Source organism: Neopsephotus bourkii, unplaced genomic scaffold, assembly GCF_033783945.1.
Source record: "Neopsephotus bourkii isolate Nb327-2 ecotype Australia unplaced genomic scaffold, CSIRO-AGI_Nbou_v1 NB_989, whole genome shotgun sequence".
Taxonomy (NCBI): Eukaryota; Metazoa; Chordata; class Aves; order Psittaciformes; family Psittacidae; genus Neopsephotus; species Neopsephotus bourkii.
The window spans coordinates 751,261-775,952 of NW_026901481.1; the positions used below are offsets into that span (position 1 = coordinate 751,261).

Here is a 24,692-nt window from a genome sequence, read left to right on the forward strand (position 1 = left end):
TCCCTTGGCTCTCCAAGGCAGCTGCTGCCCTCTGCCCACGCAGGCAGCCCAGGCTCCTCTGGGCTGCAGGCCTGGCATCGCATCCCCTGCGCGCTCGCATGCTTCTGCGGGTGGGAGAACCCCACTGCCTGTCCCGGGAGGGTGATGCAGGAGTCGTGCTCTGCAGTGGAGGAGGTGGCGCGGTGCTCACTGCACCAGTTTGAGTCTGACTGGACGTGTGTGGAAACAGAGTGCTTGGGGTTGGGAGAGACCTTACAGCTCCCCCGGCTCCAAACCCCTGCCATGGGCAGGGACCCCTTCCACTGGAGCAGGATGCTCCAAGCCCCTGTGTCCAACCTGGCCTTGAGCACTGCCAGGGATGGGGCAGCCACAGCTTCTCTGGGCACCCTGTGCCAGCGCCTCAGCACCCTCACAGGGAAGAGCTTCTGCCTAAGAGCTCAGCTCAGTCTCCCCTCGGGCAGGTTCAAGCCATTCCCCTTGCCCTGTCCCTGCATCCCTTGTCCCAAGCCCCTCTCCAGGTTCCCTGCAGCCCCTTTAGGTGTTGGAAAGTCTCCCCTTGAGCATTTCCCTCTTGTTCACAGTCACCAGCTCCACACCATTCCCATTCCCCTAAATGAGAAGCGGGGTGTTGTGATGGGGATGAGCAGAGGAGGTTGTGGAAGCAGGCACTGAAGGACCACAAAGGACAGTGACAAACCCTGGGTGCTCAGCTGAGCGTGGCGCAGGTCCCTGGGGCCTTCCCCATCCCAGCTCCCCCCATCCCAGTGCCCACGGGGCCCATTGGGTGCCAGATCCGATTATTCCTTTAATCCTGCCTTGATCAGCCCGGTTCCCCCGTGCCAGGCGCGGTGCTGGGGCTTTAGCACAGCAGAAACCGCTGCTTCACAGCAGCCCCCAGCAGCACTGTGGGGAGGAGCCCCCGCACTGGGAGCCCCTTTCCCATTGAGGGAAAGCGTTTGGAAATGCAGGAATTCCAACATCTGTACTATTCTGGGGGGCGTTTGTGCTGTTTCATACCCAACATCAAAGGGACATGGAGCTGTTGGAACAAGTCCAGAGGAGGCCACGAGGGTGCTCAGGGGCTGGAGCAGCTCCTGTATGGAGCCAGGCTGAGAAAGTTGGGGCTGTTCAGCCTGGAGAAGAGAAGCTGCGTGGAGACCTCAGAGCAGCTTCCAGTGTCTGAAGGGGGCCTATAGGGATGCTGGGGATGGACTCTTCATTAGGGACTGTAGTGACAGGACAAGGGGTAATGGGTTCAAACTGAAACAGGGGAAGTTTAGATTGGATCTAAGGAGGAAATTCTTTCCTGTGAGGGTGCTGAGGCACTGGAATGGGTGCCCAGGGAGGTTGTGAATGCTCCATCCCTGGCAGTGTTCAAGGCCAGGTTGGACAGAGCCTTGGGTGCCCTGGTTCAGTGAGAGGTGTCCCTGCCCATGGCAGGGGTTGGAACTGGGTGATCTCAGGTCCTTCCCCCCCCCCCCATTCCATGGTTCTGATTCTATCACAAACCAGCACCACCGCAGCGCGCAGCTTCCCTTGACCCCCGGTGTCAGCCCCTTTGCGTGCCACCATCACCAGCCCGGACCCCCAGGGTGGGCTCAGGGGCCCGGTGGCACCTTCCCCCCCCTCCCCCCCCCCATCCCATCCCATCCCATCCCATCCCATCCCATTCCATCCCATCCCATCCCAGAGCCAGGCGGGCACCAGCGCGGGAGCGACTCGGCTTTAATGAGCGTGAGCGAGCGAGCAGCGCGGGGCCGACCCCGCTCCTACACAGTAGGAATGCGCCAAGCTCCGGCAGGGGCTTCCCCCCCATCCAAAGCACCAAATAAATTAGAAACGATCAAACCCCCCCAAACCCGGGCAGAGAAAACCCCTTGGGAGTGAGGGAACGGGGACGGGGCCCTCCGCACCCAGGGAGTGCTGCGGGCCGGGGGTGTCCATGGGGGCGGGATGGGGGGGTCAGGGCCAGCCGGGGGCTGCCGGCGCCTGCAGGGGCTTGGGCAGCAGCGGGGGCTTGAGGGAGCAGGAGCGGTGCAGGGCTGGGGCCCGGGCCGGGCAGGGCCCCCCCAGCGAGTGCATGCGGGTGAGCGCCGGGGCCCTGCGGGGGGACCCCGCCTCCAGCGAGTGCCTCTGGGCCAGGGCGCGGCGCGGCGGGGGGGGGCTGTCGGGGGGCACATCCCGGCGCTGCGGGCCCGGGGCTCGGGGCTGGACCCGGTTCAAGGAGCCGGGGCCGGGACCGGGGGGGGGCGGTAGCGGCAGCCCCGAGCCCCCCGCGCCCCCCGCCCCGTGCAGGCGCTGCCGCAGCTCCTCCAGAGCGGCCCCGGACGGGGGGGGCGGCCCCGGCCCCGGCCCCGCGGGCTCCAGGCACCGGTGGGGGCCGCGCCGCGGCTCCAGCGCCAGCTCCGGGGGGGCCTCGGGGGGGGCCCCGAGCACGGGGTAGAGGCGGGGGGCGGGCGGCGGCGGCGGAGGGGGGGGCTCCGGGGGAGCCTTGGGGCGGCGGCAGGAGGCCGAGAGCAGCCCCGCGGCCAGCGCGCCCAGCGCGAAGGCGCCCAGCACCGAGCCCACCAGCACCGGCACCGGCACCGACACCGCGGCGGAGGCGGGGCCCGGCCCGGGCCCGTGGACCCCTGCGGGAGCAGCGTCAGGGCCTGGAGCCCGCCCGGGCTCCCCCTCCCGTTCCCGGGGCCCCTCGCCCACCCCCGGGGTCGCTCCTTGGCTCCCTCCCCACCTCCAGGGTCCCACCCCCAGCTCCCTGTGGCCCCGCCCACCCCAGGCTCCGGCCCCGCCCACCCCAGGCTTTTCCCCCGCTCCCTATGGCCCCTCCCACCGCAGGCTCCTTCCCCATTCCCTATGGCCCGCCCACCCCAGGCTCCTCCCCCTCTCACCGTGGCCCCTCCCACCCCGGTGTCTCCCCCTGCTCCCTGGGGTGTCCCCCCCTCCCCCCCCCGGGTCCCCCCATTCCGTGCCGGGGGGGGGCGGGGCCGTCACTGACCGCGCGCTCTCTCCCAGTCCCGGTCCTGGTCCCGGTTCCCCTCCCCCTCAGGCGCTGCCTCTGTGGGAGCAGCCGGGGTCACCCCGGGGTCACCCCAGGGCACCCGCGGGTCCCCCCCCCCCATCCCCTCCCCCCCCTCACCTGGGCACCTCCCGGCGGCTCCGTCCTCGCCCTGCTCGAGGCCGCCCCTGGCTCGCACCGGGACGGGGCCGCGTCAGCCCCGGCCCGCGGGGAAGGGACCGGGGAGGGGGGGGGGGGAGGGGTTGGGGGGGGGGCACTCACGGGAGGCGCTCGGGGGCCGGGACGCAGCCGGCGGGGGGCACCCACGCGCAGTACGGGTCCCGCGCGGCCACGCAGCTCCTATGGGGGGAGCCAGCGCCTGGAGCCGCCCGCAACGGACCCGGCTCGGGTCCCCCCGCTCCCCCCCCCGGTCCCCGGCCCCGCTCACCTCCGGCAGGCCCCGTGCTGGGCGCAGCGGGCCAGGGGCAGGCGAACCAAGCACCCCGAGAAGGCCACGAAGAGCTCCCGGCCCGGCCCGTGCAGCTCCAGCCCCAGCACCCGGCTGGCACCGCGCCGGCCCCGGCACCTGCAGCACCACGGCACCCATAGCACCACGGTACCCATCGGGACTGCACCCATGGTACCCATCGTGACTGCACCCATAGCACCATGGTACCCATCGGGACTGCACCCATGGTACCCATCGTGACTGCACCCATAGCACCCATCGTGACTGCACCCATAGCCCCATGGCACCCATCGTGACTGCACCCGTAGCCCCACGGCACCCATCGTGACTGCACTCATAGCACCATGGTACCCATCGGGACTGCACCCATAGCTCCATGGTACCCATCGGGACTGCACCCATAGCTCCATTGTACCCATCGGGACTGCACCGATAGCACCCATCGTGACTGCACCCATAGCCCCATGGCACCCATCGTGACTGCACCCGTAGCCCCACGGCACCCATCGTGACTGCACCCATAGCACCATGGTACCCATCGTGACTGCACCCATAGCACCATGGTACCCATCATGACTGCACCCATGGCACCCATCGTGACTGCACCCATAGCCCCATGATACCCATGTGCCTTCCCAGCACCTATCAATGCCCCACAGCACCCACATGACCCCACAGCACCTGTATAGCACCCACACCCCTGCTGCACCCATCAAAGCTCTCCACCTCCTGGCACCTATGATGCCCATGAGCCCTGCAGCACCCACAGCCCCATGGTACCTCTGAGCCCCCAGCACCCATTGCCCGTCCCTCACCGCCTGGGGTCATAGAGGCTGATCTCCTCCAGCAGCAGCGCCTCAGAGCCGGGGTCCCGGTCGCTGTCACCGGGTGCGGGGGTGCCCATGGGGGGCTGCTGCGCCGCCAGCAGCACCTTCAGCACCCGCCCGTCCTCCGCACCCAGGAAGAGCACGGTCTGGTTCCTCCAGGGCCCCGCGCCCGTGTCCACCGCCAGCCGCGTCAGCCTGCGCAGCACCCGCGCACTGCATCCCTTGCACAAGGATGCTCCCGCAGCACCCGCATCCCTTGCACAGGGATGCTCACACAGCACCCACACACTGCACCCCTCGCACAGGGATGCTCACACAGCACCCGCATCCCTCGCACAGGGATGCTCCTGCAGCACCCGTGCACTGCATCCGATGCTCACACAGCACCCGCACCCCTTGCACAAGGATGCTCCTGCAGCACCCACATCCCTCGCACAAGGATGCTCCTGCAGCACCCGCATCCCTCGAACAAGGATACTCAGCACCCGCATCCCTCGCACAGGGATGCTCACACAGCACCTGCACCCCTCGCACAAGGATGCTCCTGCAGCACCCGCATCCCTCACACAGGGATGCTCCCGCAGCACCCACACCCCTCTCACAAGGATGCTCCCGCAGCACCCGCACCCAAACCAGTGCCCCCGGTCCCCAGCGCCCCCATCGCTCACCTGGTGCCGGTGCGGGTGAACAGGGGCCGCCCTCCCGCGGGTGCCACGGCCCCGTGCAGCAGGGGATGCTCCTTGGCGAAGGACAAGGTCTCATCCGGGAAGTCCCCGGAGGCGCTGATGCCCGCGGCCGGGCCCATCCCCGCGCAGCAGCCGGGCCTGCGGCACAGCGGGGGCACCGTGGGGCGGGCGCCGCAGCACCGGAGGGGGGGGACCCGGCGGTCCCGGTGCGGGGCTGGGGGTACCTGGGCCGGGGCACGCGGTCCTCGGGCACTGGGCTCCAGGCGCCGGCGGCCCCGCGGGGCTCCGCGAAGGGGCCCTCGAACGCGCGCTCCACGTCCGCCAGGTAGAAGGCGCAGACGGCGGAGCCGGGGATGCTGCAGCGGGGCCGGGGGGCGCTGGGGTTGCCCAGGGACCCTCCACGCCCCTGCTGGTCCCTTCCTGCTGGTCCCCGAGGTCTCTGTCCCTGGGTCCCGCCCCTCTCGGGCTCCATCCCAATGGCCCCACCTCCCGAGGGCGCACCCCAACTCACCATCAACCTCACATCTATGTCCCCCCATGCCCGCTCCCCATCTCCCCTTGGCCAACACCATGTCCTCCACAAGACCACGTCCCCATATCCCCATCTCCATATCCCCATCTCCCTATCCCCATCCCCATATCCCCATCCCTGTATCCCCACGCCCATATCCTCATCCCCATATCCCCATCCCTGTGTCCCCATCCCTGTATCCCCATCCCCATATCCCCATCCCCATATCCTCATCCCCATTCCCCTCTCCATCCCTGTCCCCCTGTCCCCATATCCTCATCCCTATCCCATCCCCACATCCCCATCCCCACATCCCCGTTCCCATATCCCCATCCCCATGTCCCCATCCCCACGTCCCCGTCCCCATCCCCACATCCCTGTCCCCATCCCCACATCCCCATCCCCACATCCCCATCCCCATATCCCCATCCCCATATCCCCATCCCCATATCCCCATCCCCATCCCCTTGCCCCCATCCCCATATCCCCATCCCCCTATCCCCATCCCCATCCCCTTGCCCCCATGCCCGTATCCCCCCGTGCCTGTTGGGCTGGGTGCCGAAGAGGGCGAGCACCGCGGTGCGGCCGTGCAGGGCGCGGGGGGGGGTCACGGCCTCCAGGACATCGAAGGTGAAGACGGAGTCGCCGGGGAGGCCGCAGAGCAGCCGCACCTTCAGGAACGAGGTCCAGCGCCGCTCCAGCACCCGCGCCGAGCCCCCGCTGTCATTGCGGCACACGCGGGCCACCCGCGCCACCAGCACCTGCACCAGCACCGGCACCGGCACCGCGGGGTCAGCCCCGGCACCGCGGCCCTGGGCCCACGGCACGGACCCCATGGACCCCATGGCCCCCACGGTCCCCATTGCCCCCATGGCCCCCATTGCCCCCATGGCCCCACGGACCCCATGGACTCCACGGACCCCATGGCCCCCATGGCCCCCACGGCCCCCATGGCCCCACAGCCCCCACGGACCCCATGGCCCCCATGGCCCCCACAGCCCCCACGGCCCCCACGGGCCCCCATGGCCCCCACGGCCCCCACGGCCCCCACGGGCCCCCATTGCCCCCACGGCCCCCACGGCCCCATGGCCCCCATGGCCTCCCCGAGCCCACCTTGCCCATGGCCCGGAGCTCCACCGACACCTCCCGGAAGAAGAAGTAGACGAAGGGGCCGTAGGGCAGCACCTGCACAAAGTGGGGCTCTGGGGGGGGGGGGGGGGAGGCGTCAGCCCCCATCACCTCCCATCATTGACCCGTGTAGAACCATGGAACCATGGAGCAGCCAGGGCTGGAAGGGACCTTGAGAGCATCCAGTTCCAATGGGCAGGGACACCTCCCACTAAACCGTGGCACCCAAGGCTCTGTCCAACCTGGCCTTGAACACTGCCAGGGATGGAGCATTCACAACCTCCCTGGGCACCCATTCCAGTGCCTCAGCACCCTCACAGTAAAGAATTTCTTCCTTAGATCCAATCTAAACTTCCCCTGTTTCAGTTTGAACCCATTACCCCTTGTCCTGTCACTGCAGTCCCTAATGAAGAGTCCATCCCCAGCATCCCTATAGGCCCCCTTCAGACACTGGAAGCTGCTCTGAGGTCTCCACGCAGCTTCTCTTCTCCAGGCTGAACAGCCCCAACTTTCTCAGCCTGGCTCCATACAGGAGCTGCTCCAGCCCCTGAGCATCCTCGTGGCCTCCTCTGGACTGGTTCCAACAGTTCCATGTCCTTTTGATGTTGAGGACACCAGAACTGCACACAATGCTCCAAGTGAGGTCTCACCAGAGCAGAATAAAGGGGCAGGATCACCTCCATGACTGCTGCTCACGCTCCTTTTGCTGCAGCCCAGGGTACAGTTGGTTTCTGGGCTGTGAGCGCACACTGAACCCAGCTCATGTTCAGTTTCTCATCGACCACCACCCCAATCCCTTCCCTGCAGAGCTGCCCTGAATCCCTGCTCTCAGCCCCTCCCCTTTACCCCCGGCCCCCCCATCCCCGCTGTGCCCCCATCACCCCCTGCCCCCGGTACCCTGCAGCCAGCGGGAGCTGTACTTGAGGGTGCGCAGGGGCGGGCGCCCGGGGCTCAGGCTCCGGTAAATGACGGCGTCGCTCGCCTGGAAGTCGGCCACGGTGGCAGAGTAGAGGCTGCCGTCTGCAGGGGGGGACCCCAGCATCACCCCCGTGCCCCCCCCCGTGTCCCCCCCCCACCCATCCAGCACCCACCAACAAAGAGGGCCACGATGCTCTGCTGGGCGTCAAAGGGGCACCGCGCCTGCCCGCTCACATCCTCACCCTCCTGCTCCAGGCTGCTCACCTGGGGGGGGCACGGAGGTCACAGCCCCCCCCTCCTCCATCACCCCCAGAGCTGAGCCCCCCCAGCTCGGGACCCCCGGACCCCACCTGGTAGATGCGGCAGAGGGGGCTGAAGGCGTTGGTGCCGCAGGCCAGGAGGGTGCGGGCGTCGCGGGGCACCAGCACCCTGATGTAGTTGTGGCACTCATCCTGCACCGGGGCGGGGGGGCCGCGGCGTCACCGCCTGCCCCTGCCCTGAGCCCGTCCCTTGCGTCCCCCACGCTCTGCACCCCCTTACCCAGACCCCTGGACCATGAACCCCATTGCACCTCCATACCCTGGCCCCCCGTTCCATGCACTACCGCACCCCCACATGCCGTACCCCCACCAATACCCCATACACCTGTATCTCCGTACCCCCCCACCTCCACCTGTACCCCCAAACCCCAGCACCCCCCATATACCCCCATTGCCCCTCTGCCCCTACCCCCCCATGCCCGCACCCCCGTACCTGCAGCCGGCCCCGCATGGCGCAGTTGGCCCTGTCCCGGCTCTCCCAGGTCAGGTGCTGTGGGGCCAGACGGGGGGGTGGGCTCAGGGACCCCAATTCCCCTGTACCCGAGGTGGGGGGGGTTCCCCAGCCCCCCTTACCCGCTCTGGGTACAGCGTCCCCTTGTCCTGCCCCAGGTCGAAGGCGTAGATGTGGTCCCTGGGGGGGGAAGTGAGCGTGAGAGGGACGGGGGCTTTGGGGCCATGGGAAGGGATGGGGGGGGGCACAAGCACGCAGGAGCACAGGGGGGCACGGGGGGGCACGGGGGGGCACGGGGGGGCAGGCGCTTGCAAGGGGGCCCAGGGGGCCGAGCACACCCGGGTTTGCACAGGCCCCAGCAGCAGCCAAGTGTGAACAAACACACAACAGATATAAGTGTGCACAGGGCAGGCACACACAGGGATGTGCAGGCACACACAGGGATGTGCAGGCACACACAGGGATGTGCAGGCACACACAGGGATGTGCAGGCACACACAGGGATGTGCAGGCACACACAGGGGGGCCCAAGCACACAGAGGATACCCAAGAATGCCCAAGGATGCCCAAGCACACACAGAGATCCCCAAACACGCACAAGGATGCACAAGGATCTCCAAGCACACACAAGCACACACGAGGATGCCCAAGCACACACGAGGATGCCCGAGGATGCTCAAGGATGCCCAAGCACAGACAAGGATCCCCAAGCACACACGGGATGCCCAAGCACACATAAGGATGCCCAAGCACACATAAGGATGTACAAGGATGCCCAAGCACATATGAGGATGCCCAAGCATGCCCAAGGATGCCCAAGCACACCCGAGGATGCCCAAGAATGCACAAGGATGCCCAAGCACACCCGAGGATGCCCAAGAATGCCCAAGCACACACGGGATGCCCAAGCACACATAAGGATGCACAAGCACACATGAAGATGCCCAAGGATGCCCAAGCACACATGAGGATGCCCAAAGCACACACAGAGGATGCCCAAGCACACATAAGGATGCACAAGCACACATGAGGATGCCCGAGGATGCCCAAGCACACACAAGGATGCCCAAGCACACAGGAGGATGCCCAAGCACACCCTAGGTTGCCCAAGCACACACGAGGATGCCCAAGGATCCCCAAGCACACACAAGGATGCCCAAGCACACAGAGGATGCCCAATCACACCCGGGACCCCCAAGCAGGCAGCGGCAGCGCACAGGAGCTCTCTCTCTCTCTCTCTCTCTCTCTCTCAGGCCCGGACCCCCCCAGGCCCGGGTGCGGATCCCCCCGCCGCCGCCCCGCGCTCACCGCGCAGCCACCAGGAGGGTGCCGTTGAGCCGCAGCATGCGCTGGAAGTCGAGGCCGAGCTGCTCCGTGGCGTTGTCCCCGCGGAGGCCCCCGAACCGGGGGTAGGCGGCGGTGGCTGCGGGGGCAGCGGGGGTCGTGACCCCCCTCTCGGCCCGGGGACCCGCACCCCGCGCCCGCCGCTCACCTGCGAGCCCCACGGTGCTGCGGGGAACCAGGTCCCGCGGGAAGGGCTGAGCCGAGCCCCGGGGGGGGCCGGGCAGGAGGAGGAGGAGGAGGAGGAGGAAGAGGGGGTGCGGGAGCCCCGGCATCGCCGCGCAGGGCTGGAGGGGGTGATCTCAGAGGGGAAACTGAGGCACGGGGGGGGGCACAGGGCAGCGCTGGGGGGGAGCGATGCGGGGATGGGATCCCCGATGCCTGCTCCCCGCGGTGCTCCCAGTGCCCCCTCCCAGTGCTCCCAGTGCCCCCATGTCAGTGTGCCCGTATCCCCATCCTGCTGCCCCCTCCCAGTGCCCCCGTGTCAGTGTCCCCGTATCCCCATCCTGCTGCCCCCTCCCAGTGCTCCCAGTGCCCCCGTGTCAGTGTCCCCGTATCCCCATCCCGCTGCCCCCTCCCAGTGCTCCCAGTGCCCCCGTGTCAGTGTCCCCGTATCCCCATCCTGCTGCCCCCTCCCAGTGCTCCCAGTGCCCCCATTTCAGTGCCTCTGTGCCCCCGTCCCAGCGCTCCCAGTGGCCACAAGCACCCCCCGCAGCGCCCCAAGCACCCCCCCATCACCCCAACTCTCACAGGACCCCCCCCCCATCCACACCCCAACAACGCCTCCCCCCCCCCGATCGCCCCCCCCGACCCCTCCGCGCTCGGTACCGGCTCCGCGCCCCGAGCGGTCCCGAGCGGAGCCGAGCAGCCCCGAGCGGCTCCGCCCCGGAACGGGCCGGGACGGGCCGGGAGCCGGAGCGGGGCCGGGGGCGGGACCGGGGACCTCCGTGGGCCGCGTGTCCCGGCCCCGCTGCCAGCGGAGGCCACCCTATAGATAGGCGTTAATCCCCGGTAATGACATGATCCCCATTAGCGGCTGAGCGCTGCTCGCACCCGCGTGTGCATGCACATGGGATGCACATCCATGCACATGGGATGCACATCCATGCACATACGGTGCACATCCATGCACATGGGATGCACATCCATTCACATGTGGTGCACGTCCATGCACATCCATGCACATGGGATGCACATCCATGTATATGCGGTGCACATCCATGCACATGTGGTGCACATCCATGCACATCCATGCACATGCGGTGCACATCCATGCACATGTGGTGCACATCCATGCACATGCGGTGCACATCCATGCACATGTGATGCACATCCATGCACATGTGATGCACATCCATGCACATCCATGCACATGCGGTGTACATCCATGCACATGGGATGCACATCCATGCACATGTGCTGCACATCCATGCACATGGGATGCACATCCATGCACATGTGCAGAGACCCTTGCACCAGAGCGTGCAGTGGGGCTGTCACCTCCGTGTCCCCCCCCTCCCCGAGTGGGGAACCCCTCCCCTCTCCCGCACCAGCCTGTGGCTCTTAGCACAGCCCCGTGCACTTGGCCCAGTGGGGACTGGGAGCTACTGGGGGTTACCGGGAGCACCGAGCTCCCCCATGTGGCGCTCACCCTCCTGTCCTCAGCTGCCACCGGCTTCCCCCACGGGGGACAGAGGGACCCTGGGGACAACGGGGGGGGTTTGGTGGCCCTGGGGACACCCCTGAGGCTCCGGTGGGTCCCGGGGGTGCGGGCCCAGGGTGCCCCCTGGTGGCACTGCGCGGGGTGGCACCCAGGTCCCGCGGGTGCCCTGCGGGGTGGACGGTGCCGAGCGGGTGCCGCAGCCCCAGGGGGATGAGCGGGTCCCCAGGTGGTGTCCGTGCAGGGTGACAGCACCCTCAGGGGGTGACCAAATCCCCTGCAAGGTATCACTGTCCCCAGGGTGCTGCCCAGTGGGGTTACCACGGTCCCAAGGGGTCCGTTGTGTCCTCATCCCCAGGGGGTTGTGCTGCAGCCCCCGGCTGTGACAAACAGGCAGAGGCAGGTAACAGTGCTCCAGTTTATTTACAGGCCGTGGGGCAGGAGGTGCCGTCCCCATCCCCGTCCCCGTGTGGGTCCAGGCCCTGGGGTCCCACCCCGGAGAGCAAAGATGTACAAATAAATACAACCCAAAGGGAAGTGTCTGCTGGTAAATCCTGTCCAGCAGCTCCCGGTGCCATCCCCCAGTACTCCCGCAAGGAGGCTGGCTCTGCCGTCAGGCGCTGGGTGTCCCTGCAGCAGGAAAGGCCCCTTGAAAGAGAGAAGGAAAGGACACCCCGTCCCAGCCCTGCCCGCATCCCTGTGTCCCCACCCCTGTGCGCAGCAGGGGCCGGGGTGTCCCGGGATCCCCGTCACCGTCATCCCCGCCTCGCAGCCTCGGTGTCCCCGGCATCACAGCGTGAAGATCTCATCCTCTGCATCGCGGAGCGCGGCCGCCCGGGGGGTCCTGGTGAGGGGCCGGGGGCCCAGGCGGGGGCCCCGGGGGGCCGTTGGGGCCCTGGGTTCCGGGCTCCGAGTGCCTTCATCCTGCGCTGCGCTGCAGGGGTGCAGGGGGCGGCACTGAGGGGGTGGCCTTGCCCCCTGCGGACAAACCCCCTCCCGCAGGACCCCGGTTACCCCCTAAGGGGGTCGGGGCCGGGGGGGCTCACCCGGTGCGGAGCCGCTGCGCTGCCACCGCCGCTGCCGCCGCCTTGGAGCGCCCGATCTCGGCATCGAGCTGCTGCAGGAAAGCGGTGGCCGAGAGGTCGTGGCGGGGCACGGCGGGGGCAGGCGGGGCACCCCCCGACGGGGCGGGCGCGTCCTTGTCCTCGGGGCAGGGTCCCCTCGGCTGCGCCGGCACCGGGATGAGCAGGGTGGGCTTGAGGAAGATGGTGTCCGAGGTGTAGAGGCGGTTGGCACGCTTGATCTGCTCCATCTGCCGGGGCGGGATGGGGACGGGAACGGGGACAGGGTAAGGGTGGGGATGGGAGCATGGACAAGGATGGGGACAAGGATGGGGACAGGGGTAAGGATGGGATGGGGACAAGGGTAAGGATGGGCACAGGGGGGAGGCAGCGATGGCCTCGTGGGGTCGGGGCCCCTCTGCCCCGCCGGCGCCAGGGCACCCGCACGGCGCTCACCGTCACCCCGTAGCGCAGCGCCAGCCCCGGCAGCGTGTCCCCGGGCTCCAGGCGGTGCTCCCGGGCCGAGGCTCCCGGGGCCCCGCTCCCCGCCGCCATCGCCGGACGGCCCCGCTCCGCCCCCGCTCCCACCGCTGCCGGGGGCTCATGGGACAGCCCCGGCCCGGGCGGGGTCGTGCCCAGGGCCCGGCGCTGCGGCCGCCGCTCACAGGGGCAGGCCCGGCCCCACCGATGCCACCGGGCGCCCCCCGGGCCCCGGTGAAGGCAGAGACGCCATGGCCCGGCCCGGCCACCGTCGCGGAGGCTTCTGGGAGTTGTAGTTCGGGACGAAGCGGGGGGCTCCGCCGCGCCTCGAGGGGTGGCGCCGCTGCCCTCACCCCCACCCCGGGGCCCTCCCCGCACCCCGGTCCGGAACCCGCCGGTCCTGGCCCCGGGGGGGCCCAGCTCTAACACCAGACCCCACGGGGGTGGCCCCGCGGAACTACAACTCCCATCATGCCTCAGGGCACGGCCGCCCCTCCCGCGCTCTCATTGGCGGTCGCTCCCGCGCGGAGCCTGCCGGGAGGAGCCCCCGGAAGCGGGGCGAGGGGCGCGCGGTTCCCATAGCAACCGCCATGTCCTTCAAGCGGGAGGGCGACGACCCCGCGCAGCTCGGGGCGCTGCAGGTGAGGCCCGGACACCCCCGGGGTTCCCGGCCCCTTCCGCAGCCTCTCCGCATGCACCCCCCGCTTCCCCTGCGCTTCCTTAACCCCGGCCTGGCCTTCTCCCCCTCAGGGATCCCCCCGCAGGGCCCCAAAGCCCCTCCTCGGCCCTCACTGCTCCCCGGCCCTGTCCCCAAACCGCCCCCTTCCCGACCCCCCAATTCTCCCACTTCCCCCCCCTCCCCCCCGTGCTCCTTCAGAACGGGGTCTCCAGGGTGCCAGGGCCTAAGGGGGCCGGGGCTGGGGGCGAGGGGGGGTTCCCAGCGGCAGGGTCGCAGCGGGAGGGGCGCTGAGCCCGTCCCCACCACGGCCCCCCCAGAAGAGACGCGTTGCAGACCTGCTGGCCAGCTACATCCCCGAGGAGGAGGCGCTACTGCTGCGGAGCGGGAGGTGGGTACCCCCCCTCCCATCCCAGCACCAACCCCCCCCAGGTGCTCTGTGGTGCTGACCCCCCCATCACCACCCCCCCAGGTGCTGTGTGGTGCTGACCCCCCCCCCATCCCAGCACCCCCCCCAGGTGCTGTGTGGTGCTGACCCCCCCCCATCCCAGCACCCCCCCCCAGGTGCTGTGTGGTGCTGACCCCCCCCCCATCCCTCACCCCCCCCAGGTGCTGTGTGGTGCTGACCCCCCCATCCCAGCACCCCCCCCCCCAGGTGCTGTGTGGTGCTGACCCCCCCCCATCCCAGCACCCCCCCAAGGTGCTGTGTGGTGCTGACCCCCCCCCATCCCAGCACCCCCCAGGTGCTGTGTGGTGCTGACCCCCCCCCATCCCACCCCCCCCCCCAGGTGCTGTGTGGTACTGACCCCCCCCCCCAGGTACGCCTGCACCGTGTGCCCCCATCGCCCCGTCTTCGACACGCTGGACGTGCTGAGCGTGCACAGGGCCGGCAAGAAGCACAGGAACAGTAAGTGGGGGGGTAGCGGGGGGGGTGCGGAGCAAGCACATCCCGTGCCCCCCCCCCCATATTCTCTTTGCTCTCTTTCAGGCCTGCAGCGCTTCTATGGCAGGAAGGGCCCGGTCCAGGGCACGGCGCAAAAGCTGCAGCCCAAGGAAGAGGTGCGGACAGAGGTTGGTGGGGGTGACCCCTATAAACACCCCCCCCCCTCTCAAGCAGCCCCTTCCTGAGCTCTACCTCCTTCCCCCAGGGCGCCCCAGCCCCTCTTCTGGCCCGGACCAGGAGGATTGCCCAGAGTGCTCTGCTGAAAGCGGCTCCCTACAGCAGCTGCTGCCGGAGGCCGGGGTGAGCTCCACTGCTGGAGATGGAGGGGAGATCAGAGCAGCCCTGAGGAGGCCCTGGGGGTGTTGGTCAGTGAGAAACCGAACATGAGCAGGGTTCAGTGTGCGCTTGCAGCCCAGAAACCAACCGTATCCTGGGCTGCAGCAAAAGGAGCGTGACCAGCAGGTCATGGAGGTGATCCTGCCCCTTTACTCTGCTCTGGTGAGACCTCACCTGGAGCATTGTGTGCAGTTCTGGTGTCCTCAACATCAAAAGGACATGGATCTGTTGGAACAAGTCCAGAGGAGGCCACGAGGATGCTCAGGGGCTGGAGCAGCTCCTGTATGGAGATAGGCTGAGAAAGTTGGGGCTGTTCAGCCTGGAGAAGAGAAGCTGCGTGGAGACCTCAGAGCAGCTTCCAGTGTCTGAAGGGGGCCTATAGGGATGCTGGGGATGGACTCTTCATTAGGGACTGCAGTGACAGGACAAGGGGTAATGGGGTAAAACTGAAACAGGGGAAGTTTAGACTGGATCTAAGGAGGAAATTCTTCACTGTGAGGGTGCTGAGGCACTGGAATGGGTGCCCAGGGAGGGTGTGAATGCTCCATCCCTGGCAGTGCTCAAGGCCAGGTTGGACAGAGCCTTGGGTGATATGGTTTAGAGTGAGGTGTCCCTGCCCATGGCAGGGGGTTGGAACTGGATGATCTCAGGGCACTTCCCATCCCTGACTGCTCCATGGTTCTATGGGGGAAAGCTCTGGGCTTCTTTGGTGGGGGACTGTGGCCTCGCTGCTGTTGGGACCAGGCCCTGCCTCCTTCTCCATCACAGGGTGCAGGGAAGCAGCTCACGAGCTCGGAGGGGGCCAGACGCTGCCCTGGTGCTGCCAGAGCCACCGCAGAAGGAAGGAGAAGCTGTTGCCAGCAGCCCTGCAGCTGAGCTGCTGGGGCATCGTGCTGGGCACGCAGGTAAGAGCCAGGCAGTGGCTCCGGGGCTGCACTGACGGGGCCATGGCCCCGGGCTCTGCGGGTCCCCACCGCCCCTCTCTGCCCTCCCAGCCCGGCCGCAGCCAGGCCCCAGCAGCAGCAGCGAAGCTTCCCCAGGCCGGGGGCAGCCCAAAGCCCTGAGCCCCGAGAGGCGCCAGGCCCTGGAGCAGTACCTGAGGCTGCGGAGGTGAGTGCGGCCCTGCTGGTCCCGTAGGGGGGAGCCTGGAGCCGGGGCTGCTCTCACTGTGCCCCCCCCCAGCGCTGGTTGGCTCCGGGACCCCGCGGGCAGGTGGGTGAAGGACGAGAACGCGGAGTTCGACTCTGATGAGGAGGAGCCCCCCCTGCTGCTGCCGGCCTGAGCCCCCCCTGCCCCAGGGCTCCCCATGGGCATGGCTCCCCCCAGCCTCTGGGGCAGGTCCCGGCAGTCCAAGGGCTCTGCTGGCCCCTGCACGCAACCGGGGCCCTTCCCTGCACTCCCCACCCTGGCCAGAGCCCTGCAGGCGCCACCAGCACAGCCCTGGCCCTGGCCCATCCCCTCCTGGCCCTGGCCATGCCCCAACCCCTCCTGGCCCTGGACCTGGCCCTGGCCCTGGCTCTGGTCCTGGCCCTGCCCCATCCCCTCCTGGCCCTGGCCCTGGCCCCGGTCCCTCTCATGTTCTCACACACCGGCAGCTGCCTGCGGGTCGTGGCCTTTCGGGGCGGCAGCGCTGGGTTCACCCCGTGCCCAGCCCCATCCCCATCCCCAGCAGCTGTCCCGGTGCTTCGGGCAGTGCCAGCACCCAGTGCCCTCCCCGTTCCCTGCCCGGGTCTGGGTCTCTGCTCTGCACCTATGGGACCGTCAGCACAGGCAGCACCCGCCACGCACCCGAGGGGCCCTGTGGGGCCGGGCCGGGCTCCTGGGGGTTTCCCTGCGGCGCTGCCCAGGGTGATGGTGGTGGCTGCGGGCACCGGGGTTCACCCGCTCGCTCAGCTCCTGGCTATAAATAGGTGCTGGAACCTATAAATAGGCGCTGTGTGTGTTGTGTCCCCCCTCCCCAGCACCTCTCCAGGCCATGGGTGCTCGGCTCTGGGCCAGGGGGGTGCCTCTTGCCCGCCCTGATCCCTGCACCCCTCCTGGGCTCAGAGTGCCCTGGGCTGAAGGGATCCAGGATCCGCTGTGGGTACCAGCCAGAGGCTAACAGGGGCCTGGAGGCCTGCAAGAGAGGGGGTGCCCCTGCTGCCCCCCCGCTGCATTGCCCTCCCTGAGCCCATCCCATCCCATCCCATCCCATTCCTAGGGATGCACCCCAGTGAACCCCAAGGCCGTGTCTCTCCATCCTCTTTATTTACAGCAGGGAGCAGGAGCTGTGAAGCCCGTTCCTGCCCCCTTAGGCTTTCTTCTGCTTGCGCCCTGGGGGAGAGGGAAGAAGGAGGGGTCAGGACCATGCTCCCCCCACCCCATCCCTGCCCCAGTGCCCTCGCTGGGGGCAGACAGGGGACACTCACGGAGCTCGCTGTTGTTGGTGATGGCGATGGCAGCGCGGGCACGGGGACCCTGCTGGGTGAAGTGGTAGCCAAAGCGCACGAGGGAGGGGCACTGCTCCAGCATGGTGGCCATCTCCATCTCCACTGTGTCACCCAGCCGCTGGCACTGCGGGGCCAGGGTGAGGCCAGGCACACTGGGACACTGGGGACACCCCTGTGCCCTCCCATGGCGGGCTGTGCCTACCTGGTTGTCCACCTTGAGCTCAGTAAGGGTGGTGTTGTGGTACATGGCCTTGATGATGCTCATCATGCCAGCGCTGGTGATGAAGTTGGATTCGATGTTGAGGCTCTGGAGGGTCTTGTTCTCCATCAGCATCTCGGCCACGGCCTGTGTGTCAGCTCAGGGGTCACCTGGGGCCCCCCATTGGGGGGGTCACCTTGCACCCCCCATCTTGCAAGTCCTGGGCCACCGATGCCCCAGGTGACGGTGGAAAAGCCACCAGAACCTGGCCTCGTTGGTGCCCAGGATGGAAACCAGAGCAGGGGACCGCATCCCCTCCCTGCCTGGGGACATGGGGGACACGGGGCTGGGACTCACGCTGGCCACGGGGTCGTTGCTGCGGGTGGCCACCAGGCTGAGCTTCTTGACATGGGTGTTGGTTTTCATGGCCTCACAGATGGCTTTCAGCGTGGAGATAGGAATGTCCTGCAGCAAGGGGTGGGGGGGGTGGCACCGAGGGGATGGGGACATCCCCAAGGATGCAGGATGGCACCGAGGGGATGTCAGTGGTACTGAGGGGGTATTGGTGTCTCTCCCCAGGGAGGTGCTGGATGGCACCCAAGGGATGTAAGTAGCACAGAGGGGATGGGGGATGTCACCAAGGGGACATGGATGCCCCTGGATGAGGACGAGGGATGAGCCCCATGGGGACACCCCAAACCCAGTACTAGCGCCCTGGGGGGACGCTGCCCCCATGTCCTTCACCTTGATGTTGTTGAGGTTGACATCCTCCAGAGCCCCGTCGTTGGCCTGGATCTGCCGCAGCGTCTCCTCCACGTTGGTGGGATTGGGGGGCTCGTCTGGCACCGGTTTGTACGTGTCGGGCTTCACCACGCCTGGGGCACACGCGTGCGCATGGGGGCACCGCACACGGCCACACGTGGGCCCGGAGGGGCTCTGGTCCCCACAGCCCCATGGACCCTCCTGGGGGAGCTCACCCCATCCCCATGGGGCCGGGCCCCATGTCCCCAGCGCACTCACTGTTGATGCCCTCCGTGTTGGAGATGGTCCCGCTGCAGATGGCATCGTAGTACTGCTTGTTGCTCATCAGTGTGTACATGCCCAGGATGGCTGCAGGGCCGGGGGGGTCAATGGGGGCCATGGAGCCCCTGTCCCCTTGGGGGTGGACACAGCCCCCCCCCCCCCCAGTGTGCCTGGAGGGGCCCCCGGCTGTGAGCTGTGTGTGGCCCCAGCAGCACCGCTGCTCCCAGTGCAATGGGCAAGGCTGCCATGGGCCCTGCTGGGAGGGACAGCCCCCGGGTGAGGGTGACAGGCAAGGGGCAGCCTCGTGTGAGGCTGCAGGGTGATGAGGCTGCCTCGGGCAATGGGGCAATGGGGCAGCCCCATGCAAGGCTTTGGTGCCATGCAGGAGCCCCATGTAAGGTTATGGTGTGATGTGAAGGCTATGGTGCAATGGGGCAGCCCCATGCAAGGCTATGGTGCCATGGGGCAGCCCCATGCAAGGTTGTGGTGCGATGTGAAGGCAATGGTGCAATGGGGCAGCCCCATGTAAGGTTATGATGCAATGTGATGGTTATGGTGCGATGGGGCAGCCCCATGCAAGGTCATGGTGCCATGCAGGAGCCTCATGTAAGGTTATGGTGCGGTGTGATGGTTATGGTGCAATGTGGCAGCCCCATGCAAGGTTACGGTGTGATGTAGCAGCCCTATGCAAGGTCATGGTGCCATGCAGGAGCCCCATGCAAGGCTATGGTGCGATGTGATGGTTATGGTGCCATGTGATGATTATGGTGCCATGGGGCAGCCCCATGCAAGTCTATGTTGCGATGTGATGGTTATGGTGCCATGTGATGGTTATGGTGCCATGTGATGGTTATGGTGCGAAGGGGCAGCCCCGTTCCAGACCCACCGGCGATGTCGCACATCTCAGCCTCGGTGGCGTTGGCCAGGGCCTCCTCCAGCTCGGGCTCCAGCGTGATCTGCTCCTCCCGCGGGATCTCCCGTGTCGGGTTCTTGGGCACAAACGGCTTCCCTGCGTGCGGGGACGCGGTCACTCCCTGCCCAGCCCCACAGCAGCCGGGGCAACGCAGCCATGGGCTGGGGATGGGGCTGGCGGGGCCATGGGAGCAGGGGGCCGCTGGCCCAGGGCTGATGCTCCATGGGGTTCGGGGTGGCTGCACCGGGGGGGGTGGCGGAACGGGGACACATTGCAGGGGGTGGCCATAGAGGGGGGGTGACATTGCCAGGGGCTGGCGGGGGCCCAGCTCGCCCAGGACACCCGAGCTGCTGGCGAGGACGGTTGGGCCAAGCTAAATATACCCCATGCAGCGGGGCCCTGTCCCCCCCGGCCCCGCCAGGCCCCCCTGCACCTTTCTTCTCCCCGGTGAAGGGCACCAGGTCCTGGCGCTCGGCGGCCTCCAGCGCCTGCTTCTCCAGGTGCTGCAGCAGAGCCTCCCGGTCCAGGGGCCCCGTGGGGCTCTTCTGCGTCTGGTCCCGTTGCCGCAGCCCCGCGGGCAGCAGCACGTTCTGGGGATGCACCGGGTCACCCATGGAGGGGTCCCTGCACCCGGGTACCACCCGCCCTGCTCGGCACCGGGGCGCACCTCGGGGTCCATCTCCAGCAGCTCCGTGTCCAACTGCGCCAGCTCCTCGGCCGACAGCTCCTGCAGGATCTTGTCCTCGTCGATGTCCCGGTACTTCTCCAGCTCCTGCCGGTAGGACGTCATGGTGGGGGCTGCGGGGGGGACACAGGGTCTGGGTGTCTGGTGGGGGGCTCCTGGCTCCCTGCGCTGCCAGGGCACCCCACACATCACAGCATCACCTTCTGTGCCATGGGGTGGTATTGGGTTCCCATTGGTGATGGGGGGGAGCATGGGGCACCCCGGGCTGGGGGGGGGTCATGGGGAAACGGAGTCACAGCTCCAATGTGGTTCCCAAGACCAGGAGCCTGTGTCCCCCCCCCAGTCTCCTGCACTGCATGGGGGGGCAGTGAGCAGCCCCAGTGCCCCTCTGCCCCCCGGCGTGGGTTCAGGGCAGGGGCAAACACCGAGGACATGACCCCCCCCCCCCAAACCCCCAGCACCGGGGGCAGCTTTCCCCAAAGGACCCCCATGGGGATCCTGCCCCTGACCCCGGGGACACAAACTCACACCCGGTGCCCCCGGGAGGGCCCGCACGGGGAGCGGGGACCCCCCCCTCACAGCCCAATGGGACTCCCGACTTGGTAGCACCGGGGGGGTGATGACCCTGACACCCCCCTGACCCTAACCCCGCGGACCCCAGCGGCTTTACCTGGTGCCTGCCCGGGTGCTGAGCGCAGGGCTCCGGGCTCGCAGGGCTCCGGGCTCGCAGGGCTCCGGGCTCGCAGGGCTCCGGGCTCGCAGGGCTCCCTCCGGGCTCGCAGGGCTCCGGGCGCACAGGGCATGAGATCAGCGTTTTCTTGGGCCCGGCAGCGGGAGGGGCGGATCACGTATCCCCAGAGCCCCGGGCGCTATCGAGCCCTGCCAGCCCCGCGGCTCCACCCCGGAGCCCCCCCCCTCCGCCACCATTGGGGTGCCCTGGGAAGGCTGCGGGGGGGGGGGGGAGAGGCTGAGGTTCCTGCATGGGGCTCCACGGTCCCTTGGAGACACCCCCTGGCCTCAGCCCAGGGCATTTGATGCCTCCTCAGCCCAAGAGCATGGGGGTGACTGGGCTCTTGCACACCCCCAGGGCCCTGAATCCCAGCCCCACCGGCACTGAGGCTTCCCACGGCAGTGCTGCACTTGAACACTGCTTGGTTGTTGTAGGGCCTCTCAGGTAACAAGGGGCTGAATGCACCCCGTGTTTACTGTACGGTCTCTCAGATAACAAGCAGTCAAATGCACCCCGTGTTTATTGTAGGGTCTCTCAGGTAACAAGGGGTTGAATGCACCCCGTGTTTATTGTAGGGTCTCTCAGGTAACAAGGGGCTGTATGCACCCCATGTTTATTGTAGGGTCTCTCAGATAACAAGGAATTGAACGCACCCCATGTTTATTGTAGGGTCTCCCAGATAACAAGGGGTTGAACACATCCCATGTTTATTGCAGGGTCTCTCAGGTAACAAGGGGCTGCACGCACCCCATGTTTATTGTAGGGTCTCTCAGATAACAAGGGGCTGCACGCACCCCATGTTTATTGTAGGGTCTCTCAGATAACAAGGGGCTGCATGCACCCCGTGTTTATTGTAGGGTCTCTCAGATAACAAGGGGTTGAACGCACCCCACGTTTACTGTAGGGTCTCCTGGTGCTGCAGATGCTGCGAGTGAAATGGGAACCAGTCCCCACCTTCGCTGGATGCGGTTACTTGGGTTCATTTCTTTTCCCTATGAAAACAGGGAGGCAGGAGATCAGCAGAGCAAGGCAGCATCACCCATGGAGCTGAGGACGAGGAGAGCAGAGGAGCCCTCAGGCCATGGGGACGCTCTGCTTGATGACGATCTTCTGCCGGGTGGGCCGGGCACCGGGGTCGGGGCCGGGGGCTGCAGCGGTCCCCAGGGCGGCGGAGGCAGCGGCGCTGGGCAGCCCGTGCGCCGTGATGTACTTCTTGTAGGCCTCGCGGATGATCTTGAAGGCGCGGATGTTGGAGTAGGGGATGTCGGTGATGGGGTCCCGGTACACGGCCGGTTTGTGCGTCACGGGGCAGAGCTCCCGCACCGGCAGCCGCGGCGGCTTCGCTTTGGGGAAGAAGCGCTCGAAGGTTTCGTCGTCGCTGAAGGAGATGAAGGTGCGGGAGCACTTCCCGGCGGAAGCGGGAGCCGGGGCCGGGGCTGCTTCCGTCTGCTGGGGGTCTTGGTCCAGCCTGGAGGAAGCCACAGGGGAGAGGCCTGGGATGAGGGGAAGCCAAGAGCAGGCAGAGCCACCAAATCCCCCCCCAGGCACTGCCCAGAGCCTGCTGATCGCTCCCCACAGCAGAGGGGTAGGAGCAGGGCTGGGTGAAGAGCCCAGCAGGGTGAGCCCATCCTTACCCCTCCACGTCCACGTTCTCCTCCTTGCCGGGCTCTGGCACCAGGGGCATGGTGACGGACCAGTACCGGATCACGGGCCCCACGCACTTCCGCTTCTTCTGAACCTGCTTCTTCTTGTCAGCCTCCAGGCGCTCGTAGTTCTCTGTGCAAGGGGCGACCGAGGGAAGGGGAAGCTCAGCCCGCAGCAGCCCCTCTCCATGCAGCAGCAGCAGCACCGGGGCCCTGCGCCTCACCCAGGGAGCGCAGGTTGATCTCCTCCGTGATCTTGGCCTCCTCCAGCAGCTCCTCCTGCGTCAGCGGCCGCTCGTAGTTGGGGCCTCCCTTCTTGCGCTTGGACTGGACCTGCCGCTCCTGGATGCGCAGGAACGTCTGGCGCGTGTGCTCCGTCGTCGACTGCCGCATGTGCTTCCGGCCTGCGGCACCGCGATGCAGCTCAGCGCTGGCCACACCGGGACCCCCCCCCCCCCAACCGGCTCCGTTTCCAGCCCGTCCCACCCGGGCACACTCACTGTCACCCAGCTCCTCCTGCAGCTCCAAGGGCACAGCCTTCACCTCTCGGGGCTTCTGCGCGCTGCCGCTGGGGGCATCGAGCTTCTTGGGGCGAAGGCTCTTGAGGGGCTCCTGTGGGATGGAGCACACGGGGTGAGGAGCGGGAGCCCCCCACAACGGCTGCGGTTTTGGGCTCGTTTAAGCCCTGGACCCCCCCCTTCGCACCCGGTAGGCCTTGGTGACGACGCGGCGGCGGCGCTTGGGCTCGCTCTCATCCTGGTCGCTCGTGGGCTCCTCGCCCTCGTCGATGTCGAAGTCCGAGTCCACCTCGTCATCGCTGTCGGACTGATCCCCCCGGTACTCGTCGTCCCCGGACTCCTGCGGGGACAGAGCGGCCGCGTCACGGCCCCATCGCTGCGGGGCTCGGGCAGCGCCTCCGATCCCCCCCCCCCTCCGCCCACGCCGGGCCCCGCACCTCGGTGAAGCCGCCGTACGTGGTCTGGTAGAACTCGTCCTCCTCCTCGGCCTCCAGCAGCCCCGATAACCGGTTACCGGCCGTGCGCCGCGGGGCGCGGCCCTCCGCCAGGCTCATCGCGCCGCCGCCGCGATCGGCGCTCCCCTGCGCGGCCTGGCGGGAGGAGCGAGCGCCGAGCGGCCGATGGCAGCGAGCGCCCCCCTGCGGCCCGGAGGTTCCTGTGGGCGGTGGGGTGTGTGTGGGGGGGAGAACAACCGGTGGCGGAGCCGGATCGGCACCGGCGTGACGTTACGGGGCCGTGACGTCACGGGATCGCTCACCCCCGGTCCCTGCTGCCACGTGGAGCCCCCGGAGAGCGAAGATGGGGAAATGACGTCACCACGTGACGCAACGACACCCCACGCCGTGCCCACGTGCACCCCGGGCTTTGTTTGGGTCGCGCTGGGCCCGCGGCAGCCGGCAGCGCCGTGCGCATGCGCGCTGAGCGCTCCCTCAGCCCCCGCCCCCGCGGTGCTGTCCCCCCCCCCCAAGGGCGAATCCAAGTGCTGGCGGGGGGAGGTGTGCCAGCAGCCTGCAGTGCGCATGAGCTCTGCGCGCCGGCACCGCGTGTTCCCCCCTCCCCACCCGCGGCCGGATGGTGCGGTCCGGGCGCGCGGGGCGGGGCCTGGCTAGGGTGGGCGGGGCCTGGCGGGGAGGGGCGCGGGCGCCGCGCGCGGGCCGGCGGCGGGAGGGAGCGCTCCAAGATGGCGGCGGCGGGGCCCGAGTCGGGCGGCAGCAGCGGCAGCAGCGGAGGCCTGGGCGGTACGGGCCGAGGGGGGGGGGCTCCGGGGCTGGGCCTTGGGGGGGGCTCCGGGCGTGTGGGCGGGAACCGGCCCGGGCCGGGCGGGGGCAGCGTGGGGCTGGGTGCGTGCGGGAGGGCCGCGGGCAGCGCTGTGGGGAGGCCGCAGCAGGGGAGCGGGGAGGCCGAGCTCCGGCGGGCGAGCGGGGGTGAGCGGCGGGGCTGAGGCCGAGGGTGCGCGGTGGGAGCCCGCTGGGCACACGCGGAGCTCCGGGGGGCTCCAGGCCCCGTACACGGTGGGGCAGAGGCCGCTCTAGGGAGGGGTGGGACTGCGTTAGCGGGGGCACTGCCATGGGGCAGAGGAAACCTGACGCTGGGCCCGGGTCTTCAGTGCCGGGGTCAGGGCGGCCGCTTCGGGGCCTGGATCCGGGCTCAGCCGCGGGGGGGACGGGGGCGGCCGAAAAGAGCTCCTTGGGGCAGGGCTGCGCTGGGGCCGGAGGCGGCTCCCGGGGGAGGAGCGCTCCCCTCTGCGGGG

At 68.2% G+C, this 24,692-nt stretch overlaps 5 protein-coding genes across 5 annotated transcripts; 1 reads left to right on the forward strand and 4 right to left on the reverse strand.

The window, feature by feature from the left end:
• Positions 1-1,962: 1,962 nt before the first annotated feature.
• SEMA6C (semaphorin 6C) lies at positions 1,963-9,921 on the reverse strand. The gene is made up of 15 exons (XM_061359582.1): positions 9,798-9,921; positions 9,614-9,728; positions 8,428-8,485; positions 8,288-8,344; positions 7,885-7,986; positions 7,708-7,798; positions 7,514-7,636; positions 6,602-6,690; positions 6,032-6,249; positions 5,202-5,333; positions 4,960-5,115; positions 4,280-4,486; positions 3,444-3,581; positions 3,278-3,355; positions 1,963-2,755 (listed from the first exon to the last, which is right to left on the reverse strand). Exons 1-15 carry the CDS (start codon positions 9,919-9,921, stop codon positions 1,963-1,965), a joined length of 2,481 nt encoding a protein of 826 aa, XP_061215566.1.
• A 1,949-nt stretch (positions 9,922-11,870) lies between these two features.
• LYSMD1 (LysM domain containing 1) lies at positions 11,871-12,992 on the reverse strand. The gene is made up of 3 exons (XM_061359663.1): positions 12,824-12,992; positions 12,353-12,618; positions 11,871-12,240 (listed from the first exon to the last, which is right to left on the reverse strand). The coding sequence occupies exons 1-3, from the start codon at positions 12,920-12,922 to the stop codon at positions 12,096-12,098; spliced, it is 510 nt and encodes a 169-aa protein (XP_061215647.1). The 5' UTR covers positions 12,923-12,992; the 3' UTR covers positions 11,871-12,095.
• A 445-nt stretch (positions 12,993-13,437) lies between these two features.
• SCNM1 (sodium channel modifier 1) lies at positions 13,438-16,094 on the forward strand. The gene is made up of 8 exons (XM_061359508.1): positions 13,438-13,488; positions 13,844-13,914; positions 14,342-14,430; positions 14,512-14,594; positions 14,672-14,766; positions 15,571-15,724; positions 15,809-15,912; positions 15,985-16,094. The coding sequence occupies exons 1-8, from the start codon at positions 13,438-13,440 to the stop codon at positions 16,082-16,084; spliced, it is 747 nt and encodes a 248-aa protein (XP_061215492.1). The 3' UTR covers positions 16,085-16,094.
• Positions 16,095-17,025: 931 nt separating this feature from the next.
• TMOD4 (tropomodulin 4) lies at positions 17,026-20,171 on the reverse strand. The gene is made up of 9 exons (XM_061359501.1): positions 20,034-20,171; positions 19,800-19,956; positions 19,340-19,462; positions 18,451-18,540; positions 18,175-18,305; positions 17,788-17,895; positions 17,434-17,577; positions 17,211-17,355; positions 17,026-17,115 (listed from the first exon to the last, which is right to left on the reverse strand). Exons 1-9 carry the CDS (start codon positions 20,154-20,156, stop codon positions 17,093-17,095), a joined length of 1,044 nt encoding a protein of 347 aa, XP_061215485.1. The 5' UTR covers positions 20,157-20,171; the 3' UTR covers positions 17,026-17,092.
• Positions 20,172-21,854: 1,683 nt separating this feature from the next.
• VPS72 (vacuolar protein sorting 72 homolog) lies at positions 21,855-23,529 on the reverse strand. Its single transcript, XM_061359507.1, has 6 exons — positions 23,380-23,529; positions 23,130-23,282; positions 22,925-23,036; positions 22,649-22,828; positions 22,416-22,557; positions 21,855-22,249 (listed from the first exon to the last, which is right to left on the reverse strand). The coding sequence occupies exons 1-6, from the start codon at positions 23,494-23,496 to the stop codon at positions 21,856-21,858; spliced, it is 1,098 nt and encodes a 365-aa protein (XP_061215491.1). The 5' UTR covers positions 23,497-23,529; the 3' UTR covers position 21,855.
• Positions 23,530-24,692: the final 1,163 nt, after the last annotated feature.

Coding starts and splice junctions, on each gene's coding strand:
- SEMA6C (XM_061359582.1), bottom strand. CDS start 9,921: ATGCCGGGGCTCCCGCACCCCCTCTTCCTCCTCCTCCTCCTCCTCCTC. Junction 8,486..9,613: donor ACCCTCCTGGTGGCTGCGCG/GTGAGCGCGGGG, acceptor TTCCCCCCCCAG/GGACCACATCTACGCCTTCG. Junction 7,637..7,707: donor CATCGTGGCCCTCTTTGTTG/GTGGGTGCTGGA, acceptor CCCCCCCTGCAG/ACGGCAGCCTCTACTCTGCC.
- SCNM1 (XM_061359508.1), top strand. CDS start 13,438: ATGTCCTTCAAGCGGGAGGGCGACGACCCCGCGCAGCTCGGGGCGCTG. Junction 13,489..13,843: donor CGCAGCTCGGGGCGCTGCAG/GTGAGGCCCGGA, acceptor CGGCCCCCCCAG/AAGAGACGCGTTGCAGACCT. Junction 13,915..14,341: donor CTACTGCTGCGGAGCGGGAG/GTGGGTACCCCC, acceptor CCCCCCCCCCAG/GTACGCCTGCACCGTGTGCC.
- VPS72 (XM_061359507.1), bottom strand. CDS start 23,496: ATGAGCCTGGCGGAGGGCCGCGCCCCGCGGCGCACGGCCGGTAACCGG. Junction 23,037..23,129: donor TCGTCACCAAGGCCTACCGG/GTGCGAAGGGGG, acceptor TCCATCCCACAG/GAGCCCCTCAAGAGCCTTCG. Junction 22,250..22,415: donor GAGAACGTGGACGTGGAGGG/GTAAGGATGGGC, acceptor GGCTTCCTCCAG/GCTGGACCAAGACCCCCAGC.
- TMOD4 (XM_061359501.1), bottom strand. CDS start 20,156: ATGACGTCCTACCGGCAGGAGCTGGAGAAGTACCGGGACATCGACGAG. Junction 19,957..20,033: donor TGCTGGAGATGGACCCCGAG/GTGCGCCCCGGT, acceptor GTGCATCCCCAG/AACGTGCTGCTGCCCGCGGG. Junction 18,541..19,339: donor TGAGATGTGCGACATCGCCG/GTGGGTCTGGAA, acceptor CCGGCCCTGCAG/CCATCCTGGGCATGTACACA.
- LYSMD1 (XM_061359663.1), bottom strand. CDS start 12,922: ATGGCGGCGGGGAGCGGGGCCCCGGGAGCCTCGGCCCGGGAGCACCGC. Junction 12,619..12,823: donor CGCTGCGCTACGGGGTGACG/GTGAGCGCCGTG, acceptor CCGCCCCGGCAG/ATGGAGCAGATCAAGCGTGC. Junction 12,241..12,352: donor GCGCAGCGGCTCCGCACCGG/GTGAGCCCCCCC, acceptor GCACCCCTGCAG/CGCAGCGCAGGATGAAGGCA.